This window comes from Cygnus atratus, chromosome 12, assembly GCF_013377495.2.
Source record: "Cygnus atratus isolate AKBS03 ecotype Queensland, Australia chromosome 12, CAtr_DNAZoo_HiC_assembly, whole genome shotgun sequence".
Taxonomy (NCBI): Eukaryota; Metazoa; Chordata; class Aves; order Anseriformes; family Anatidae; genus Cygnus; species Cygnus atratus.
The window spans coordinates 20141964-20164555 of record NC_066373.1 but is presented as its reverse complement, the minus strand read 5'-3'; the positions used below and the strand labels follow the sequence as shown (position 1 = coordinate 20164555).

Here is a 22592-nt window from a genome sequence, read left to right as displayed (position 1 = left end):
TCCTGAGCATCTGGGAGGACAGACCCTGCAACGGAGACTGTTGGGCTGAGCGAGGGTTTTCAGGTTGTTTCTCAAGCTCAAGCGTGGGTCTTCCCTGTCCTTGTGGGAAGCATGCCCGAGCAGCCTGTCGGTGGTGGGAGGTGCAGAGCAGGTGCCCGTGCTGGGTACTTATGCACCTGAGTGCTGCTCCATGCTCAACCCTGGCACCAACTGCCCCAAGAGCTACGTGGCAGACTGGGGAGAATCTGTCCAGCTCAAGAAGTTAATCCTTGATAAAATGTTTTTGTTTTTTTTTTTGTTTGTTTTTTTTTAAATTGTAAAACTAACTGTAAGTATACAAAACCCTGAACTGAGTATGTCAGAGCCTTATCCACCACAGTAATTCAGATCTAACCAGCCATGGATTGTCACTTTTAAACCATTTTTTTTCTGTATATGCTAAAATTATTCTGAATTCACTGTCGGGTTGTCGTAATCAGAGTCTTCATCACTTGTTTCTCAGTACACTCATCTGTGCAGCAATCACTGCATGGTAATGTGTCAGCCAAAGACAGCATCGGGTGAGGCAAACAGCCTGGGGTTTGAAGGTTCTGTTTACTTTGTGCCACTTCAGTCGGGAGTGGATGTGTGTGTAGGCAGCTGCTGCATAAGGCAAGGGAAACTTCCAAGTATACACTGTACATGCCTTCAGTGTTAAGCAGTTGCATTTGGGAGCTGACTTGTTCCTTTTTTTTTTTTTTTTGGAAGCTATTACATCCCAGTTTGAATGCCTTGAGTTGAGACAAACTCAGAGTGTAACCAGTAATCTTAAGGACCATTTGATAGTCAGGCTCAGGAGCTCTTTTTTCCTGGCGGTTAAAGTGAAACATTTGTGAGACCACTTGAAAAAGCTGCTGCCCAAATTACCAGCTTTTAAAGTCTCCTTACCTTGCTCTGGTTGCGTTATCTGATCTATTGCCTCTGGCATTGTCTCTAAAACCACTTGTTTCTCAGTAGCAGAAATACCTTGCCCAACTGGGATGCAATAATTTCAAAGCAAGTAAAGGAAACTGCAGCTGCTCAGCTGAGTCAGCCAAAGGTAAGCTCTGCAGGGGAGAAAATGGATTTTTATCATCTTCTAGTGGCAAAGTTACTACAACAGCCTGCAGGAAAAGCTTAGATTATAATACTAACAAAAACATCTGTTAAATTCTGAGCTCAGTGTATGTTTAGTGCATGTTTAAAAAAAAAAAAAAAAGCAGATGCTTTATAAAATTATTTTGAATAAAACTCAGTGTTGAGATTCAGTTTGGGATGTTAGGAACCCACCGTGATCTTAGGATAGACAGAGGTTTTAACTAATTGAATACATGTGTCATTTCGTCATCAGATAAGACAGTTTGTAGCTATGGAGATACAGTGCGATATCAAGATTTTAGTGAATTGAGCATGGAATATACTCCTATTACTTAACAAGTGAATAAGTTAGTGTGTGTTCATTATACACGTTAGCTGTAAGAATGAATAACCTCTGTCCTGTGCTCTGTGAGAGTGTGGTGTGCATCTGTCTCCCAGTGGATTCAGCTAATCAGTGTATTTTAGAAATTTTTGAATTGCTGTGGTTGATTTGTGTCACGGAAGCACTACCAGCATCGTTTGTGTGCTTTAGAAATGAGGTCCTTCCAAGTCTGACAGTGCAAAAATCACAGAGCCATGCTTGGCTCTGTCAATACAGATCTAAACTGAAAAATATTGGTTTCCAAAATATTACTAGTTCAAATGCATTGAAAGCACTGCCAGACAAACAGGTTTCAGAGGGTCCTTTTGGCTCCTCTCTGCCCAGGCACAGGAAGTTGCCCACTTTTTGAGTTTTTCCTAGGAGCCTGGCTGCAAAATGATTGTCAGTGATGAAACTATTCCCCAAAGCAGCCTTGAGACTTGCTTGTTCCTTTTGCTTTTGTGTTAGGAAGTAATATACGATAGACGTGCTTTTGTTTTTACAACAGCATTGCTGTACTGTGCACATGTGCAGCACTTCATTCCAAGGATCTTGAAGTGCAGCATAAATTCTAATAACCATGTGAGGGCTTGTGTCCTCCTTACAGAGAGTAAAACCGAAACTGGGTGAGTTTTATATGGTCATATGCAGCTTGATCACTGAAATAGGAATAGTGGTTTATTTACTGTTGTTTTCAGCAGCAACTGGCTCTGGCTCAAAGTGAATCACAGGGAGGCTGAGGAACAGCCCCAGGAGCTCCTGACTCACAGCCCCGTGTGCCTTGCCACAGGGTTACAGTCCAGCTCAGACATCTCAGTGATCATTACAAAAGCTGTCGTGTGCAAGGAATTAAAAAAAAAACAAGAAACCCACCTCTCTACACTGGCTAGTTTGCATCATAAGAGCCTTTGCATTTGCTTTGCCTTGTTCTTCCCTGCTTGGATCAGCAGCCCTGTTATTCTGATCATGTATTTGTCACCACAGTCACTAGTGGGTTCTGCAGGGCTCTGTTTCAGGGCCAGTTCTCTTTAATGTTTACGTAAATGACCTGGATGCAGGACTCAAATGTGTGCTAAGTATGTTTGCAGACAACACTAAATGAGGAGGAGCTGTTGACTCCCTCAAGGGCAGAGAGGCCTTGCAGGGAGATCTTAATGAATTAGAGGGCTGGGCAATCACCAACCGTATGATATTAACAAGAGCAAGTGCCAGATTCTGCAACTGGGACGGGGCAGCCCTGGATATATGTACAGATGGGGCATTAGGGGCTTAAGAGCAGCCCTGCAGAAAGGGAACTGGGGGCTCTGGCTGATGGCAAGTTGAATATGAGTCAGCAGTGCTCTGGCAGCCAGGAGGGCCAACAGTGTCCTGGGGTGCATCAGGCATAGCATTGCCAGCCAGTAGAGGGCAGGGACTGTCCTGGTGTGCTCTGTGCTGCTGCGGCCTCACATCAAGTACTGTGTGTGGGTTTGGGTGCCACAATACAAGAAGGACATAAAACTATTACAGAGTGTCCAAAGGAGGGCTGCAAAGGTGGTGAAGGGCCTTGAGGGTACGGCGTATGAGGAGCTGCTTGGTTTGTTCAGCCCAGAGCAGAGCAGGCTGAGGGGAGGCCTCATGGCGGCCTGCAGCTCCCTCACGAGGGGAGCAGAGGGGCAGGCGCTGAGCTCTGCTCTCTGGGGACAGCGACAGGACCCGAGCGAACGGCATGGAGCTGGGACACGGCAGGGTCAGGCTGGGGGTTAGGGAAAGGTTCTGCACTGAGATGGTGGTCGGGGACTGGGACAGGCCGCCCAGGGCAGTGGTCACGGCCCTGAGCCTGACAGAATTAAAGGGATGTTTGGACAGTGCTCTCAGACACAGGGTCGGATTTTTGGCTGGTCTTGTCCTGTGTGGAGCTGGGCACTGGACTCCATGATCCTTGTGGGCCCCTTCCAACTTGGGATATTCTGAGTCTATTCTATGCAGTGCTGTTCCTTGACTGCTGAACAACCAAAACTGAACAAGGACGTAAATGGCATAGGTTAAATTTAAAAGCTGTGTATAAATACATAATAGCTAATTGCGCTTGGGTTCTAGGAAAAAAAAAAAAAAACAAGGGTGTGTGTTCTCACCAGTAAAAAAAAAAAAAAAAAGACATTTGTGGTTTTCACCATTATGAGGAGGTTTTCAAACCCATTTTATCTTCAGGCTGTACACCAGTGTGTGTGTGTTAAGCTTTGACAGTTGTCTGTGCATCTCAGGGCTGTGGAGGCATAAGGTGTTTTCCTTGTTCCTTCTTAATTGTCACTGATAAATAGCAGTGGTGAAACATATAGTTGGAGAGAGGAATGCTAAGGATTTCCCTGCTAAGTCAATTTCAGTGTTAATAGTTTGTTCTCTTCACCGCGGTCTGTAATTGTAATCACAGAAGTAGTTAAAAGATCTGATCCAAAGCTTGGTAAGAGTTTTAATTTCAGTGGAGTTTTGGATCAGCATGTAACATGTAGTTCCATTGAAAGCCCCCATCTTGACTGTAAAATAATAAGGGTATTTGATCACTTTTATGTTCCTTATATGATATCATCAGTGTGTACCATTCTGCCTGGTACAGTATGCTAAACACATGAGACATGCTAACACTTGAAATGTAAAACCATGAGCAGAAAAATTGCGCTGCCTTGCTCTTGCGGGGTCAAGTGGAGAGTGGGCAGGAGTGTGGCAGATGTCAGGAGGGCTTGCTGGACTTCTGGCGCTGGGAATACGAGGCGATGACTAAGAAGCTGCATTCAGTGCAGAGGGGTACAATATTGGAAGAGCAACATATGAAATTAATGTAGAAAAATGACATGTCTAAAACAGCATTTTGCAGTACACTCAGGGAGAGTACTTTTTTGAAGCTTGACTGTCCTTCCCAAATAACATAATTCTGTGCATGTTCTGAACTCTTCTCCTACTGTTGTTGTTGTATTTAAACAGGGATCTCATATTCAGTGTGCTTTTATTGCACAATATAACTCATGGTAAACAATGAGGTATTTCAAACACTAAACTTAGTTAAATTAGGCATTTCAGATATTAAAATGGAGAAAAAAGCAGAGGGAACAAGAGTGTGATAATCATCACTTAATTTTAAAAGATGTAAATGTGTTCACTTATGATTGACTGATTAGTCAAAGACACATAAAAGAGTTTCATTCAGAAACCCTGCTTTGTCCATGGATATAGCTTCTATCTATGTGAAGAACATGCTTTGGTCTCTTTCCTTTGGAACCGTTGCCCAGGCTGTGTGTGTGTGTTGCTCAGAAAGGAAAAGTCATCTCTTTGTGAGGGGCCTGTGCCTTTCCCCACATCAATGCCTTTTGTGCAGGCGGGTATCTGTTGTGATTACCTGGGGCATCTGGGGAAGTTTTATGCATCGAGTGCATATTGCAGAGTTCTATGAAAGGGAAAGGAAAAAAAGTAAGGATTTATTTCCTTTTGTGTTCTTCAAATATGAGGGGAAACAGAAATACAGCATGTTTTCAGGGTGTTCTGCTGAAATCCTGGAAACAAAAGAGTAAACTTAACTTGACTGGGATCCCCATCCATTGACATGTTGGATCTTTAAATGGAGAGGTGCTGAGCTGAAGGAGGAACCATGGGGGTTTCATATGAGGTAGGAGGAGGTTTATTGGCTTTTAGGGAGCCTGTCGCTGACTGGGCTGTGCAGCATATGAGATGTGACGTAGGCCAGAATACAGAGGATGTGTGTGAAGGATCGCACCATAATTTATGAAGTGTAAAAAATATTGCCTGCTTGAGAAACTAGAGGGATTTCTTGTAATAGGAGGTGCGTGGCAGGCTGTTCAGGGACATCTGAAAGGAGGAGTTGAGAGTCTTGCTCTGTACATCAGCTTGAGCCGTGCAAAAATTGTCCATGTGCATGTGCTACCATCCTGCCTTTTGGGGAGTGGAAGGTACCTGCAAGAGTTAATGTTTCCTGAGATTTCTCTCTTTCTGGTATACTGAGATATGCAGAAGACTTTGTTTTTGGGTATGTGTTGTTCTTTTTTTTTTTTTCCAGAATGAAATGCTTCATCTGTAACCTGAACCCTGAAGAGCAGTTGAGGGGAGGTAGGGGAAGGCAGTGCAATTTGGCTCTGTACCATTTGGGCTGTTTGAATTCATTAGCTTGGGAGCCCCTAGAAATGCCTCAGGCTGTGTACCTCCTCCTGCACCCAACTTGGGAGAATCTCTTACCACTACTGCATGCATTAGCCTTCATTAATACAATTAGCATAATAGTGATTAGGATTCATTATTCCCTACCAAAAGATAAAGCCAGTAAGACATATCTCAGAATCAAATTCCTTAGCGCCTTGTCTTGGGATTGCTTTATTTTGGAGTTGTTTGCCTCTTTATATCCTTCCATCTCCTAGAAAAAAGAAAGCCACTTAATTGTAAAACTGTTTAGGTCAAAGAAATGCACTGAGATGATCTTTCACGCATGCTAAATAGGTGAATTGATCTATGGGACCCACACAGCTCAGACAGCCACTCAACAGTAGAAACTGCGAACTTCATCTTCTTCAAGCACAAAAGCTACTTAGTTTCCCCATGTTGAAGACTTTTTATAATAGCAATAAGACAACTCTAGAGAGAACCATCTAATATTAACTCCAGGGAGTAATCATCTAATCACAATCTGGGGGTGATTTGAAGCACTCATCTGGACCAAATGCCTCACAACACCCCAGGAGTGGTTTTATTGCGTGATAGCAGTACCCCATTGAGCCTTATTGCTTAATTAAAAACAAATTCCCAAGTAATTTTTTTGCCTTTCCATAAAAACACAGTAGTACATAGCATGTATAAAACATCCATTAAATGATGGTAGATGCAAATTTACATTGTGAGATACAATCCGTTTCTTTACCACTTGGGGTTGAAGTTAAATGTAAAACCATTTCCTATAATCTGTGCACTGCTGCGTTTAGAGAGGAATAAATATGGGAAGGAGAGGTTCATTGTAGGATGCCTTGTTTTTATTAAGTGATATGTTTGGTCTCTTTACAAAGCAGTTTGACTCCCCGTCCATCTTACAAACACAATAGTCTATCAACAGCGTGGCCTTTTCTGCTACTTCCTGAAGATTTCCTTGGCTTGCTGTCCTGTTTCAATGGCGATCTTCAATACGAATCCTGTGTTTCTGTCTGGGGTTTCCATTTCTCTCTGGGCAGAGAGAGCAGGAACAGTGCAGGTGATGTATTTAGAATACGTCTAGCATACTGTACAGATGCTGCTCGGTGTCCTTCATGAGTTCTGTAGAGTAATGCAGATTAAGCCCAGTAGACACACAATACAGCCACTTTTGGTGGCTTTGCTGCGCAGCTGAACTCTGCCTGCACCAGGTGCGTGGCTGAGATGTCTCAGCCTCCCCCAGTTTGAGTGGATCTGCTGCAACAGCTGTAGCTGCTCAGCAACAGACACAGGTGGCAAAGGGGAAGAGTAGGAAAGTCCTTTTTGTCCATGCTGAGGGGTTTTCCTGCCTCACGGTCCTAATCCACAGCTTTCTTTACACCTTTACAGAGTGCTTTCTTAGCCCTGAAGTGATTCCCAAATGTCAGGTTTCCTAAGGATTTCGGGTGTTGTCCCTCTGTTGTTGGCAGAGGAAGCAAATCCAAGGCTTTAAGTGATTGTGTGAGTGCTGGAGACATTGCTCTAAAATCCTGGCAACCACACCTGTACGGACTTTAGGCCACAGTACTGAAGTAAACGAGGGAAAAAGGGCCAGTATGACTTTTTCTTCAGGTTAGTCACTCAGGGATTCCTTAATTGATTGGTGGAGATGTGCCTGCAAGTTCAATTTTTCGAAAAAAAGAGCTGAGAATTAGTAATAACTATTACTCCAGTTGTCCGCATTCCAAAGCCTTCTTGTGGCACTCACAAACTCTGGATGGAGGATGACAGATGTGTCAATCCTGCCTGCTGTGGGCTCCACTCAGTGCTGCACAAACCCTTCTGTTTTTCTCCAGCAGATGGTGGTTCACAGGGGCTGGTGGGAGCTGAAGCCTTGTGTGATGTGTGAGTACTGCTGACAGCAGGTCGCAGCATTCAGGGTTCCTACTAAAGAGGCAGCATGCTTTGTCCTGTATTTAGATTTTGGAAAAAAAAGTAATTTTGTTTGTTTGGTGAGCCACTTAGCTAGAATGTTTTGCTGATTCCATTTTTAATGGCCTGTTAGGGAGATGTTAGGTGTTATGATGGACAATTTGTTAAAAAGGGGTTGTGGCATTGTAGTAATGAAATGAACAAGAGTAAGCTGCTAGCTGCTGCTCCTGCTGCCTAAGATTAGTAAGGGTGGTACATAGCATAATTAAGTCTGTCTATTTAAAACTCTTCTGTAGCAACCTGGGACACTGCCAGGTCAGGAAAGGACATGAAAGGACCTAACTGTTCTTGAACAATAAACATTTTTACCTGAAAGATCTCTGCTGGCTTTATTAGAATCGCACAACTAGGAATGCCATTATCTTGCTTTGATGTGGCTCTCTAGAGCTGTCTGCTCGTACAGCTGACACAAAGCAAGTAGCCAACAAAGGGAAGTCCTAATGGGCTTTAATACCTTTAATAAAGAGTTTCTCAACCCCTCAGCTGCATGTCATTTCACAAACGCTCATTTCATCTTCACCCAGCTTGGAGATGGCTGTATGCAGTGAGGTGAGCACATGCCCTTGGCTAAGGGACAGCGTTTTGCAGCCTTGCTGCTGTCAGACTTGCCCAGCCCTGTCACAGTGGCTCAGCGCAGGGCTGCTGGGGCATTCAGCAATGCTTTTTGCCTGCTGCAGCCCGAGTGTGTCTGTAGGACAGTGGGGGGAGCTGCCCTGGAGCGGGCCTGAGGAGCGCTGTTGCAGCCGTGGTGGAGCTGCTCCCACTGCTTTTTTTACAAGTAGGTCTTGAAGCAGGATATGGGTTTTATTGGCCTGCCTAACAGTGAGAAAAAACAGCTGTACCTTTGTGGCAGCCAGTCATGCTGGGCAGCTGCATGCTGCTGGGATGAGGAAAGGCATGTTACTCAGCTGCAGGTCTCACTCTGAGTGACAGCAGCAATGCTGAAGTACAGGCCTAGCCTATTTTCTCATCTGAGCATGTATTTTAAGCTTTAAGTATAGTATGATGTTTATTCTGTGTCCTACGTTTATGTGGCTTTCAGCAAGATGAAGTGTTAAGATTCTTACTTTGATGGTTCTGGGAGATGTATGACTTCTAAGAATACATCCCCATGTGAGTGAAACGAAAGGTACGATATTTTAGCAGTTGGAAATGCCTGTCTTAGTTTGGTTCTGTTTCCTGATTTCATTTTGGCACCAAAATAATTTAGAAAACATATTTGCAGAAAATAAAATCACTTGTTATGGAAACCTCAGAGAAAGGCAGCTGACATAGGGTAAGGCATGCACCAGATTAGCTGTACGCATAGGCATGGCAAAAAAGCAAGTTCACGTAAGGTAAGGGAGCAGTTTCTAGGCACCGTCTGCTTCACGGCTGTTTTTTCTGTTAGAACAGAGGAAAAAAAAATCCCTTTAAACCTGTGAGCGTCTGGCTCCATCTGCTGGTAACAAAGCAAAATATATCGCTCTAAGCATAGAAAGAGGTGGGATTTCTATTTTTATGCTAGCTGCAACAGAAAACAACAAAAACAAAAATAGTAATAAATGAAATGCCTGTGCGTCAGAACCGAGCCACAAGATGTTAATTTAGTTTTCTTGAAGGTACAAACCATTCTGCTGCCTGGGAAGAAAGCTTTCTTTTCCTCATAAGCACATAGCCCAAAATTGGCATCTTCCAGAGCACAATACCTCCGTCCCGCACGAAAATTATGTTTGCTCAGGGCGTGGACTGTACCAGCAAAGCTTGATGCCTCTGTAGGTGATAATATTGTCCCCTGCCATACAGCTGTAGGATGTTTTACTTTGTTTCCCACTCCCCCAAAATATCTTTGACAAAATAGCTAGAATTCATGATACCTGTTCCTGAAAATGCTAGCTGGGGAGGAGAGATGAACAATTCTTTGAGATAGACTGCCAGGAGTCAAAAGAAAATAAAGCTGTTTTATCACTTCACCAAACAGTGAATGTTGTTACAGTGCGTATTGCGCATGCTTAATTGAGCTTGATTACTCAATCTGTTCACCTTAGGAACTCACTCTCTGTTAATTATGGAAGTAAGCCGTTGCATGAAAACTGAAAACCTCAGGTTTTCTAAGGTATCCTAAAGAATTGACCCAGCTTTATATCTTTTTTATTTTTATTTTTTAATTGAAGTAGAAGCAAAGGAAATTATGTTGGTGCAGTGCTGTCCAAAAGCTGTTTTTCACAAGTCATTGCAAATAGGAGGTGTTGCACCGTGAATGCAAAATAAAAAAAATATGTCTTGTATTTTTCTTATTTCATTTCCATGTATGTATGTGCTTTTTTTTTTTTTTTTCTCTTGGAGATTGAGCCTAGGATATATGGGGCCTCGTAATCTTTGTATGAAGAATAGGTTTTCAGACCAAACTACTGCATGATAGAACTGTGGGAATGCAGGTGAGGGAATATAAATTTAATGGCTCTGCTACTTCTTGCCCTTACTGTGCCACTCTACAACTAACATGAGTGGTGAGTTATTCGCATGCAGCACTTGTCTGAGGGGACGCCTGTTTGAAGACCTGCTTGGAAAGAACATGTTCATGTCAGTCCAGTCCTTGTATGGCAGGCAATCATTTCAAAAAAAAACATCACCAAAGTGAGAACTAGCCAGGGTTTCTCATAATGGCCTCAGCAGAGAGGTTGAGGATCAAAATGAAAGGTAGAACTAATCTTTACTGTTTAGTGTCATGCTTTTAAGCAGCACCAGGTGCCATGCAGAGGGAAGCACGTGGTTCCTGAGGTTTCTTCTTGAAGCTGCCTACAATTCCTACAATTCCCCCCCAACACATACACATTTAACTTTCAGCTTCATCCTGTTTCATTTCATTGGTGGTTCCAACTTTTGAATTCTGGGGTTTGTGGTTCTGTCTGTATCCAGGGGATTATTCTAAAGGGATCCGCTCACCTTTTTGAAAGATATCATAAGGGCAGCACTTTTTGCTGAAACTAACAGTAGATAAATACTACAAGCATCTTTTATTAGAAAGTTCAAAACCACAACAAATCCTGCGTGGAGTATGTTTGATAAATCAGATCTTTTGTAGACATCTGGAGATTGTGTTTGCAAATCCGCAGCCGGCTTGTTTTGTAGTCATTGTTACCATAATTCAGGTTAATGTGGTTGCCACTTTTTACTTCCTAAAACACATGTGGTGCTTTATGGCTGGGAAAAAAAAAAAAAAAAAAAAAGGTGGCTGCCTTGGAACAGAAGTTCTTGTAAAAGCCTTTGTGGAAGCTTCCTGTTTGGAGAAACAAATGTCAAATCAATTGTCCTAGCTCAGAACTACTATTCTGAAAATGCAGCTGTGGAAAGAGATTACTTGGGTACTGTGATGGGGAGTGCGTAAGGGTCTAGACTGAGAACTATGAAGCAACATAGACCAAAAATAACAAACAGAACAAGTAAACTTTTAGGTTTTCTTGCAAAGATTTGCTTAAAAAATACTAGATCCCAAGTGAGAATGTTCATGCCAAGTTTGAAATCTCATTTGAATTTTTATAACTGTTATAATCTGTGACATATAACCTTGGAAATAGGGTCTCATAACAGAAATGGTGAGTCCCTTGACTATTACCTCACAAAAAAGGAGATGCTCCAATAGGTTACAATTCTGAGACAAATTTGCAGGGCTGGTTTATGTCTGCATAACACCACTCAAATGGGCCTAAGCTGAGCACTTCACATTGTTTGAAGGTATTTGTGGGTATGTGATCAGCTGTACACAGCTGTTCCAGTAATGTTAGCCTTTAAGTATAACAAGCACAATCCAACAAATCCTTTATCCACTGAAATGTTGCCGCAGGGAGGGGCATGGAGATAGGACACAGTGTCATGAAAGTAAAGAGCTTATTCTCCTTTTTGTCTCTCCTTATTCTTCTGCATTCATATGCAGAAGAAATGGAAGCTCCCAAGGAGCCCAGGCTGCAGAAAGATTCCACGTGCCAGTGCTCTTTTTCCTCTTATTATCATACGCTTGCTATCAAACTAATTTTTGAAATAAAAAACCTGCAGGATTCTTTATTGGGACTATTAAACCTTCAATCTTCATTATTTAGGATGGCTACTTACCTTTTACTCAATGAAGTCATAATGCAACTGCTCCTATAAAAACTATTGAAATGGCTACTGTGGCAGCGAGTAGATTTTCCTTCGTGTAAAATAATCCTCTGTGAGTGAGACATAACTATCATTTACATTAATTAGGCAGCCATATAATGGGGTGTTCAATAGCTATTACATCATTTAAATTCTTCAGTGAGCACCTCAGCCACCCAAGAACTATCCAGCTGAACATTTTTAAGCCCATAATTTTGAAATAGTCCTTTAGAGGAAGAATATGCATGGCAGAGTGTTGCAGACAATTTCACACAAAAAAAATCATTTGGATTTATGGGGTTATTTTAACATTTCCAGGAGGTGCGTAATCCTATTTTTCTCTGTCCCCCAAAATAACAAAGCTATTAAGTGGAATCAGTTTTGGGGCTGATACTGTGTGTACACTAGAAGCTGGTCAAGGAGCTTGTATTCAGAGGTCTTCCCTGACAGCTGGATGCAAGTTTCCTTAAACACTCCGTTACAAGCCTGGGGCCCTCGCCTGCATCGCTCAGCTGAGAAGCTGACTCACAGACAAATGAGTGCCATCCTGCTGGTGGTTTGTTTTTTCAACTTCTGCCTTTAACAAGCGTGTGAGCGTCTTCAGCATTTGCATTCAATTTTGATTGTTGTTTTAAAATTTGTGAGATCAAAGCAAACTCCTTTGGCATTTCTGGTAATATCATACTTCCCAGGAACTATTATAATGGATATTCTAACTGTATTATTATATATTTTCACATATTTTAAGATCTGAGTCACAGTCAAAAGTTTGCACACGTCATAAAGCCAGGAGCTCATTCTGAGAGCTGAAAGAAACGAGGCTGAATTTATTAACTAATATGCCAGGAAGAGCTTTGAATTAATAGGCCTGTACTGCAAATCTTTAACGTGCTGTTCAGCTGCCTATAGAAGGTGATGGTTATGAGGAGAACAGTCAGTATCTGAAATGAAAAATAGCATGTTTTAAATCGGTTTTGCTGGGCAAGAGTTAGGCCCTATGGAAATAGCTCCAAATTGAATGAAAAAAAAATCTTAAATTATTGTCTTATGTTGTGACTTTTCATTCAGCAACCTGGTTCAAAACTGTCAGTCATGTTACTTTGGTCAATTGTATACTGGATTTTTTCTCTACCTAATGATTATAGGGTACTGTACCTCATCTGACTGATATAGTAGCGAGTAACAGAGCCTCTTAGGGGGGATAGCTCATAATTCGGTGTTAAATGTTGCTGGGACCTCTCTAGTTTTCCCCAATCCCCATCTACATGCAGACTGTAGAGAGCTAGGTGTCAGAAGCCACCTGTAGGTAGAGCACTAGGTTCCCTTGGTTCCGCAGCCCAAGAGGTTTGTATTTGCCAGATGCAAATACTCCTTTCAGCAGCAGTGGATGCGTGATCCTGTATTTTTCACATTTGCTAGTTAGTTTAATTAAACCAGTACACTCAGAGAGGCTTCTGTCTTACCAAAACAATACATATTCATCAAACACTGTGGGAGATATAATTCAGAATAGAAATGACAGAATTGACAAAGGGGAATGTGAGGCAAAGGTGGGTCAAACCTCTGTGAAATTACATGGGGCTGGTCCTTGTTGCCACGTAATCTGGAATCGTACTTCTTAATCTGGTACACAGGACCATGGTCTGGTGAATGCTGACGTACGAGAAGCTTTGTAAATCCAGTTTTTCTTTCTGTTTAAGATGTATGAAGGTGGGTGTTTGTTATATTGGTCAACTAATGTACTGTACTCACCAAGGCCCCCCATGCTAACTTACTGACTTTGGGTGCAAGAAGCAATACAGCTGGGATAAGAGGAACAGCTAATGGAGGTTAGTCATTCAAAGTACTCAGGTGTTTTCTATATCAAGAGACCTTGTTTGGAGTTTGTTGCCAAGGAGACCAATTGTTGGACATGTGTTTCAGCTGTGATGTCGTAGAAGGCTGGCCAGATACAGCTGCTCCTGGCTGTTGGGACCCTCATTTTGTGCCGGTACTGCTGAGATCTCTCCTGGAGTGTAGGCTGAAGAAGGCTGTGGGAATGCTGGTGCCAAAAAGGAGAATTCGTGGGCTGCTGAAACCTTGTACTTGCATTGCCTATGGTAAGATCATTGCAGAAGCAGTGAGAGCTTAATTTCAGAAATGTTAATGTGGGCTGAGGGAGGGGTACAAATAGCAGCTGCTAGGAATTAGCCATACAGCAGTTTTCAGGGCGGAAGTGTGAGAGACTGCAGCAGGAATAATAAGGTAGCTGAAACTTTTTGTTAGTTAGAAAACCTACCTCTGTGTTTTTAGACTTGTAGGTGGGGAATGGATGTGTGTAACTGCTCTGGTAATGGGCTGAGGAATTAGCCTGTTCAGGTAAAAGCAGTGCCACTGCTGGTTTTGAGAAGATGCTGTGCCTGCTTTCTGAAAATGTACTGCTGATGCAGAGGAGCAAGCAGTTGTTTTAGATGAATGGCTCTCACAGCACAGTGGGTCATAGCTGCTTTTTAAGGGAATTTTAAAAGGTGTGGAAGGAGGTATGGAAAAATGTGAATTTCCTTATGTGAAATAAGGAAGTATAAAATATGTGAAAGGAAGTATAAAAACACTTCAGATGGCAAATTCTAGGTGTTTTCTTGGATGTGACTTAACTTCAAGTATTTCCTACAGTAAATTATTTTGGGGTTTGAAGCAGAGCTTGGGTTTCTTTGTTTTCCCCTTTTCTGTTTAAATGTTCAAAATGCAGTAACTGGATAGTTTAACCTAGTTTTATACCACAACTGGTGATGTAATCTGAACTGAAACAGTTGTATGAATATGTGTATCTTTATTATATACATGCAGTAATAGGAAAGCAGAAATGTGTGAGTAAGGTAGTTTGACAGTATATTGTTCATTGTTGTTGATTATTCCCCAATTAGCTTTTTCTTTGGAGAGTCTGGGTATAAAAATCATTAAGAAAAATGCGTCCCTGCTGCATGCAATTCCGAGTTCAGTATAAGAAGGAAGGGGTATGTTAGAGACAGCTGTGATTAGTTCCCCAATTTGCTAGTATTAAATCCATTAAGTATTTACTGTCTCTTCTAATGAAGAGATGGGGGAATGGTGGTGAATCAGCAGGGGAAGAATGGCGAGCAGTCATTTTTCTGTTATGCAGTTTCCAAGAAAGGTCCTTCACAAGCAACAGGGAGTTTATTGCGTTGTAGCGAGGGATGAACACGGAGACAGCAGATACGAGTTTGGTTTGAGCAGCCTGTGGGTAGACAGCAATACCAGTGGCGTACAGGAGAGATTTAGCTTAAGTAAGTGATTTGTGGGGGCTGTTTGGAACACCTCACTGAGTCATTACAGAAAGGCCTCTTCAAGTGATTTACCAACTGCAGTAAAGGTGTCTTGAATGGTTTGGCTGTTCAGATCTCTTGTTAGTCTTCATTTGTCATCTGTCTTTATGTGCTACGAGTGCGCGATTACCTTGAGGAGATCTTTGAACATCTCTTCAGTACTCTTCACTGTAAATAATGAATACCTGGCTGTTATTTATCAAAAGGGACTGCTAAGCAGCATTTGTCTTCCGGTCACTGAAGTAGTTTAACAAATGGCAAGGTAGTAGCTAGGGGAAGTTGTATCCTATTTATCTACGTGTCCATATGGCAGAATATGGTATGTCCTTAGGCACGATGTTTCATTGTGCTGCAAATTCCAATTTGTATGGCATTGCCATTAATTATGTCTATTCAAGACATCCATTAATGGTCTTTCCTGTTAATTAACAGGACTATGCCAATAAAATCCTACTAGTTTCCCCCTATTAATTTAATATTATAGGCATTTAACAGATGTTTTAATTGGATGTTACACTGATAGCTGTAAGCAAAATTAAAACTAGGTCATTGTCCTGCAAGGGAAGTTTCTACTATGATTTATGGTTTCTAGCACTTTATTTTTCCTTCTGGATTCTTGTAGGAAACTAATGGATTTCAGTGAACTTAAACCCAAGATATTACTCTTTTTTATACATTACTCTAACAACTTCAAGACACCTTGATTTTGCTTCACAGATATTAATTGTAAAAAGCTTCTAGCCTTTGTCACTTTTGAATGTTATCTGTGTTTTCAAAAGCTTTTTCAGCATCTCTCCTAGTTTTCCTTTAGTGTGAAATGACTTATTTTTTCAGTCCATAAATGTGTGTTTTATTTCCATTCCAACTACTTTGAAGGGGTTGAAGTCCTGAATTCAGAGGGGGTAGAGGAGGACAGTGTTCTTTTTGTAAACAGATATTGCCTATGCTGTTATTCAAACTGATCTGAGTCTGGGTCAGTGATGCTGATCTGAGCAATCCTCCCTGGGAGATGCAACTCTTGTAACCCACATGAGGGCCGACTGGCTTGGTCAGTGTTTTCATGGGTCTGCTAAATGGCTCCTGTGCATTACAGTGCTGCTGTAAGAGCACCACCTCTCTGCTTGAGCTATGCTCCTAACACTGGTACCAGGCTTCACTGTGCAATGTGAGAGAACAGCTACCTTCTTAAAGAAGTTTTCCTAGTTGGCTACAAACAGTGGAATGGTGGCAGGGAAAAGTTCTCCATAGATATGAAAAGGAATCCACACTTGAAACTAAATAAAGCTTTCAGAATTTTAGTGTAAATATCAGATGCTTTTTTTTTTTTAAAAAAAGTGATCCAAATACAGGGATTGTTTCCACCTCCCAGACAAGTAAAACCTAGACAAGTCAAACCTGACTAACAGATCTGATGTGGAGGGACTGAATTGGATTTCAAAATAATCATCTGGGACTCCAACAAGGATCCTGGGAAGTACACCAAGTAAAAACAGGGTATGAAAAAAGGAGATAAAGGGATTGAGGATACTATTTCTTTTCTAATGACTTGGATTTAAGTACTGAGTAGTTCTCAGTACTTGGAACACAGAACTACTTATTCTAAGTCTGATAACTTGCTTTTCTGGTAATGCTCAACTAAGAGCCTGTTAATTTTAAACACCTCATGGACCAGAATCCAGATAATTGTTTTGGAATTCTGAATTACCATGTAAGCTCAAAAGACAACTTTAATATTTGTATTTCTCCATTTAGAAATCAGAACTCTTAAAATTGCACTTAGTTGTGTTGACTGAGTAATTTTACTGACCTTGATATTTATCAGTCCTTGCAAGTTAAATAGTGAAGCATCCCCTAGAGTTTAGCTGCAGAAAACAATCCAGAAACCTTTCTTGATCCTCTTAAAATGAATTCTGCATTGTGCTGTCAGGAAAAGATACCTTTTGCAGTACAAAACACCTTCGCTGCTGACATGCAGAAGACATTTTTCCCTAATGCTTGCATTAAAAAGTTTTTCAGAATAGCATGTATGCAGCATGAACTACTTATCTGTTTAGTACTTGGCTTTGGCTAAATGCAATTTGGAATTTCATTATGAAAGCTAGACAAACTGCTATAGCCAGTCTGTATGCTTAGATTTTTCACTTATGTACCACTTACCTACAACAATATTAACCACTGGAACAGAGATATTCAAGGTAAAACCTATCAGTTGAACCAACTTACCTGCATATACTTGTACCAGGCAAAGACGATGTTCACCCAGGAGCAATGATTATAGAAAAGCAGTTTTCAGCTTCAGTCTCCTTATATGGAGAAAATAGGCAGATGTTGCCCAGTTTATACAGAAGGCAACAGTAACATTTATCACAAAATTCAAAGATAAAATCTTCATTGCGAATATACAATAAACTGAAACAGAAGCCAGGCAATCAGTACTAAGTTTAATAAAAGGCAGAATGTTGCACACAAATACAAATAACACAACTAAACTCCAACAGCCTGACAGAGTGCTTTCAAGGCAACAGAAGCTAGTCTTCAGTATGAAGAAATGCTCTAGAAAACCTTCAAACAGTTAATTCCATTTTCAGTTTGCCAGAAAACCTGGTTCTCAAACTGCAGGAAAACAGTAGGCATTTTTATTAAATATACTTCTGATTTGCTATGAAATCATAGGTCAATAGTTCCTTTCAGCTTGAACTTCTTTGCAGATCGCTCACTTGCTCTGAGCTGGAACTTGCTTCCATAGATGTAGGAAATGAATCCATCAATCTCCAAGCTAAATACATTGTTAAGTTTGGGAACAACTGAAAATGCAAAAGGAAAGAAATTAATGAAAAAGGACTAAAATCCCTGTTCAAAACAGATATTGATATACCACAGGATATTATTCACATGTAGGCTTCAGGTTTGCCACATTTCAAGTTTATGCTTTAGTAAGAGAAAAAGCATAACCTAAACCTCTATCTTAAATAGCAATTACTAGAAGTTAGTCCTCTTTTACAAGCATGCAGTAAGTGTTGCAGAGAACATCTAAAGTAAATCAGATGAACACACCACATGCATATTAGGTTCACTGCAAATGTTTTCTGTTGCTCACTTCTACTGAAATACTTTTGGTAAGATACTGGGCTTTTACATTGTTGGTTAAAACATTGACTTCTACTATGCAAAGAACTCAAAGGACTGATACAGAACAATGCACTACCACACATTTGCTCGAAAGCAGTGTGAATTTAAGAAATTTTGGTTATTCAAGTTTTAAGAAGCACTGAAAAAAATCTAGTATACCTTTTACTTTGTCCTCTTTAGTGATAATTTTGAAGACATGTTTAAATTCCTGTAGAATGATTCCTGTTATCCCAACATAAGAGGGGCATTTTGCTTTTGTGACTGAAGAAACAAGAATACATATGCATTAGAAAAACTCAGCTGCAGTTTGTTTGCTGTTCTACAGTTGTCTCATGATTTCAGAAGCTCACTGTAATATTCTGAAACAATGCAGTTACAGTAATAACTGGTAGAACTCAGTTTTCTTTGCAATCAGGTTTTCAAACGCAATTAAAAGTTAAGTAGAATTGGTTAATGGAGAAAGCATTAATCTACACAGTAACAACTATGTGATTCTAGATTCAATATCAAAAAGAATTTAAAAATAAGCATCTGAAATATAGGAGAGTCTACTGAACTTCACATTTTTTTGAGGAAAAAAACACAAAACAATCAGGATACCTGTAACAATAGCTCCATGGAGATCAGCTTTTAGCAGTTTGGCCTGAACCATCTGTGGTTGCCTTGGAGAAGAGGGTGGGATCAGAGAAGGAAAGAAAAATATATGGAGAAGAGTAGGCTTACAAAGTGTGACTGTGATTACTGAAATCATGGTCAAAACTCATCTTATAGGTGTATATATACTCTTTCTATAGCTGATACTTCAAGAAAGAAATCAGTAAACCTGAAAATAATTACTAATCAAACCCACTAATTTTAATATATCTCAACTTACGCATCTGGTTTAAGTCCATAGCATAGGTCTCTGATGTACTGTTTCCACAGTTCATGCAGCGGTAAAAAGATTGCATATCTGTAGTTAAAAGGCAAAAGTTATTATACAAAACTTAATTATCAAAAAATCTGTTGCTTGATTACTGAAATAATCAATGTTAGTCTTAACTCTTTAAATATAGATGAGCTATATAATATGCTCTAATACCTTGCATGGGAAGTAGACCACTGTAACCAACAGGTTTATTTTTATGAAAAAAATAGCCTCCTATCAACCCAAAACAGTGATGCATTAAGAGATTTCTACTCCCCTACCTCCCTCCTTACTCCATTTTACAAGGAAGGACTTCATTCAACATTAAGTTGAGAAACCTGATACAAAATCTTGATCACAGTTCAACTTTTAAAAACAGAAATCCAAGGCAACTGTATTTGGTTTTGATTTCTTGTATTTGGGTACACAAGAGGAAAGAGAACCCAGTAACAATTTTACCATATATTCAGCCAAAGTAATTGCTGTGGTTAATTGCCACAGAGTAACAGACTGACTGTATGTACTGAAGAGTGAGTAGCCACATATATGTGCTCCTGGTTTTTACTTTTTTTTTTATTAACTTCTCACACAAAGAAAGTATTTTAGATCTTACCTCTGCTGTTCAGGTTCGATTTCAAAAAGATGCATTTCTCGCCTCTGCTTGGCAGTAAAGCTTTTAGATTTCTTCCTCTTTTGCTTTTTTCTTTTTTTGGCATAATGCTCCAGAATTACAGCTTTCCGAGATAACACATCCTGGATAGCTTCATCTTTCATTTTTGGCATGCTACGCTTCAGGAAGGCGCTTACAAAGGCTTTAGCCTCTTCTGACCTCTGAGGCTGAAGACATTTTGACGAAGCACTTTACGAAATTAATAAAAGTGAAGCAGCCGCAGCTGCCTGCCGGCCTTACCGGTGACAAAGCCACTCAGTAATCCCACGAGAGCAGTACTAACATACCTCACGTGCTGAAGCCCCACCTGGCCGACAGACGGCCAAGCACAACACGCCCCGGGCTTTTTTTTTCCCCACTCACTCCCACGCCCACACCTCGGGGAGCCTCCAGACACAGGCCCGGAGCCTTCGGACACGACCCCGACGCTCCCCGGCGGCCCCCAGCGCCTCAGCCCCCGCCGGGTGCCCGGGGCCGGCGGTACCTGCAGGCACAGCTCCTCCGTCGCCTGGCGCGGTAGCCCGCCGTACAGCGCACCTGCACGGGGCACAGAGCGGGGCCGTCAGCCGTACGGCGCACCCACACGGGGCACGGCAGCGGGGACCGGCGGCCCCCAGGGGGCCCCGACCCCGCTCCCCCCGTCCCGCTCACCCTCCATGGCGGCGCCGGGCGCAGGCCACTGACACGCCCGCGCGCGCGCAGAGGCTGCAGCCGGGATCGGCGCCCGCCCGCCGCAGCTTTTATCCGCCAGGCGGCCTCCGGGGTGCGCATGTGCGGTGCTGCGCGCGCCCACCTCCTGAGGGGGTGTGAGGGGGAGGGGTGCAGGCGCGGGGTCCCGTGGCGTTGTGGCGGACCGGCGGCGGGAGGCCTGGCTGCTGCCGTGCTTCATTACCGGGGATAATTAAAAATAACAGCCCGCGCCCCCCGCCTCTCACAGAGCCGCAGAAAGCTGCACCGATGCATCGCTCGCTAGAGGAGCGATGCCAGGCCGTGAAAGACGTTCAAAAGACAACGCGCCTGCTGTGCCGTGTCACACAGCCGTCAGCAGCGCCCCCTCAGGCGCATGTTAAACCTATGAATTTAACATGGAAAGTTTAAAATTTTATTAAAGACAATATAACTTTGCTAATTAGTTTCACAAATTCTTATCACAAAGCAGTAATTGTGCCAGAACTATTTTCTCAGGACGGAGAGAAAATACGGGCAGATAGTGATAGGACAGGGGAGAATAACTTTACACTGAAAGGGGGGAGATGTAGATGGGATGTTATGTGCGAACAGACGTAACTGTCAATAGCGGGCAGTGTAGAAAGAGCATTTGGTAGGCGGGAGACCAGTCCTTTGTCTCTGGCATTGCCAGAAGTCTGCACTGCAAGGTCATACTGGACAAAAGGAAAGGAAAGGCATCTCAAAACTTTCTGAGCAAACAGAAGTTAAAAAAAAAAAACAACAATTATTAGAGTCTGCTTGCTAAAAAGCTTTTTATAGAGAGGTTTTACTACTTGGCATATCAAAAGAAATACCATATTGTTACCCCACTAAGGTAGCAGATCCCAGCCTTAACCTCAAATTTCAGCAGCTATCCTGCTAGAGGTGACAAAGACTTCCTAAGTCTGGGAAAGCCTTGCTATATATGCCATTGTTTCTGGAGTACACGGCTGCTGGTGTGGCTGGAACTGGGTTTCTGCAGAAGTAAGGGTCCCATAGAGCTCCATGTGCCTTGTAAATCACAAACCAGAGGGGGCAGTCATCTCTAAGAGCAAAATAAAATAATAATAATAAAAAGAAGACAAAAAAGAGAAGTAACATTGCTTATCACAGTGATGAGGTCCTGCAAAGGAGAAAGCTGTGGCCAGGGTAGATTGTTATATTAGCCATTTGGATTAAAGCAGATAGGAAACATTTAATGACATTAACTTCTGTTAGGCTTTTGAATAGCTACATTACTATTATTACAGCAAAGATCAAGGTGCAAAATGAACGTTATTTCTAACCAGAGTCAAACATACATATTCAAAAGACAAGGAAGATGCTACCTGCTGTGAGGTTTGCCTCTTCTGTCCCTGTTGCTGTCTCTCTACTCTTGGGATAAGACACGTCTTGCTCTTGAAACCAGTGCAGCTAATTCCTTTTCCTTGCCAGCCGAATCCCAGCTTGTGCTGCCCTCTGCTCAGACGTGTTGGTTCTCCAAATAAGTAAAGTGTTTATATTCCTGTCACGGGGTGGGTATTGGCTTAGCACATAATGAAGAACTGCTTGGTAAAGGAGACGTACAGAGCGAGTTACTGAGCCAGAGTATAGGAAATACGACAATTTGTTGAGTGCTGCTGTGGAGCACAAAGGCACTGAAGTGATACCTAACAGGGAATGAAATTGTAGATATGTGTGTATGTTTGTAAAGAAAAAAGGGCCAGCCTCTTCAGAGTATTAAGTATGAGCACCGATTGATGTGTATCAGAGACCTCCTGGCAGTTAAGGACATTGCCACAGCAAACAGATCTCTTGATTTTACAAAGCTGTGACTCCTTGAGTTGTCATTGCTATTAAGAAAAGATCAATTTTCATGAATGGAGTACCAGGATGAGCACTATGGGTCTTCAGGGCCGTATGAGTGCTCCTTCACTGGATTTATGCTGCAATTCCTGAGGCACTTAAGGGATTAATAGTCAAATCAGTGTTGGCGATGCTGGTGTTGTAAATCCAATGATCCAGGCTAAACTGGTGCCTGGGGAAGCCAGTCTCTTCCAGCAGCTCTACGTCTTCATTTCCCAATTTATCTTCAGATACAATGGCTGAGGGAGCGAGATCAGTGCATTAGTATGTGTTCCAGGAAAATAT

At 41.9% G+C, this 22592-nt stretch overlaps 1 protein-coding gene across 2 annotated transcripts; it reads right to left on the bottom strand.

The window, feature by feature from the left end:
* Nucleotides 1–17469: 17469 nt before the first annotated feature.
* POP4 (POP4 homolog, ribonuclease P/MRP subunit) lies at nucleotides 17470–20559 on the bottom strand. 2 transcript variants are annotated; one of them, XM_035543544.2, is made up of 7 exons: nucleotides 20406–20559; nucleotides 20239–20291; nucleotides 19698–19943; nucleotides 19052–19129; nucleotides 18778–18839; nucleotides 18337–18438; nucleotides 17470–17852 (listed from the first exon to the last, which is right to left on the bottom strand). In XM_035543544.2, the coding sequence occupies exons 1-7, from the start codon at nucleotides 20523–20525 to the stop codon at nucleotides 17716–17718; spliced, it is 798 nt and encodes a 265-aa protein (XP_035399437.1). In that variant the 5' UTR covers nucleotides 20526–20559; the 3' UTR covers nucleotides 17470–17715. The 2 variants fall into 2 exon arrangements, with proteins under 2 accessions (XP_035399437.1, XP_035399438.1); XM_035543545.2 differs by having other exon boundaries at nucleotides 19698–19921; nucleotides 20406–20534.
* Between the last annotated feature and the right edge of the window lie 2033 nt (nucleotides 20560–22592).

What these genes read in the sequence shown, in the direction of transcription:
- POP4 (XM_035543544.2), bottom strand. Translation starts at nt 20,525, where the DNA reads ATGCGCACCCCGGAGGCCGCCTGGCGGATAAAAGCTGCGGCGGGCGGG. An exon ending in TATGGACTTAAACCAGATGC is followed by an intron (nt 18,840 to 19,051) that starts GTAAGTTGAGAT and finishes CTCTTCTCCAAG; the next exon opens with GCAACCACAGATGGTTCAGG. An exon ending in TAAAGAGGACAAAGTAAAAG is followed by an intron (nt 17,853 to 18,336) that starts GTATACTAGATT and finishes TTGCATTTTCAG; the next exon opens with TTGTTCCCAAACTTAACAAT.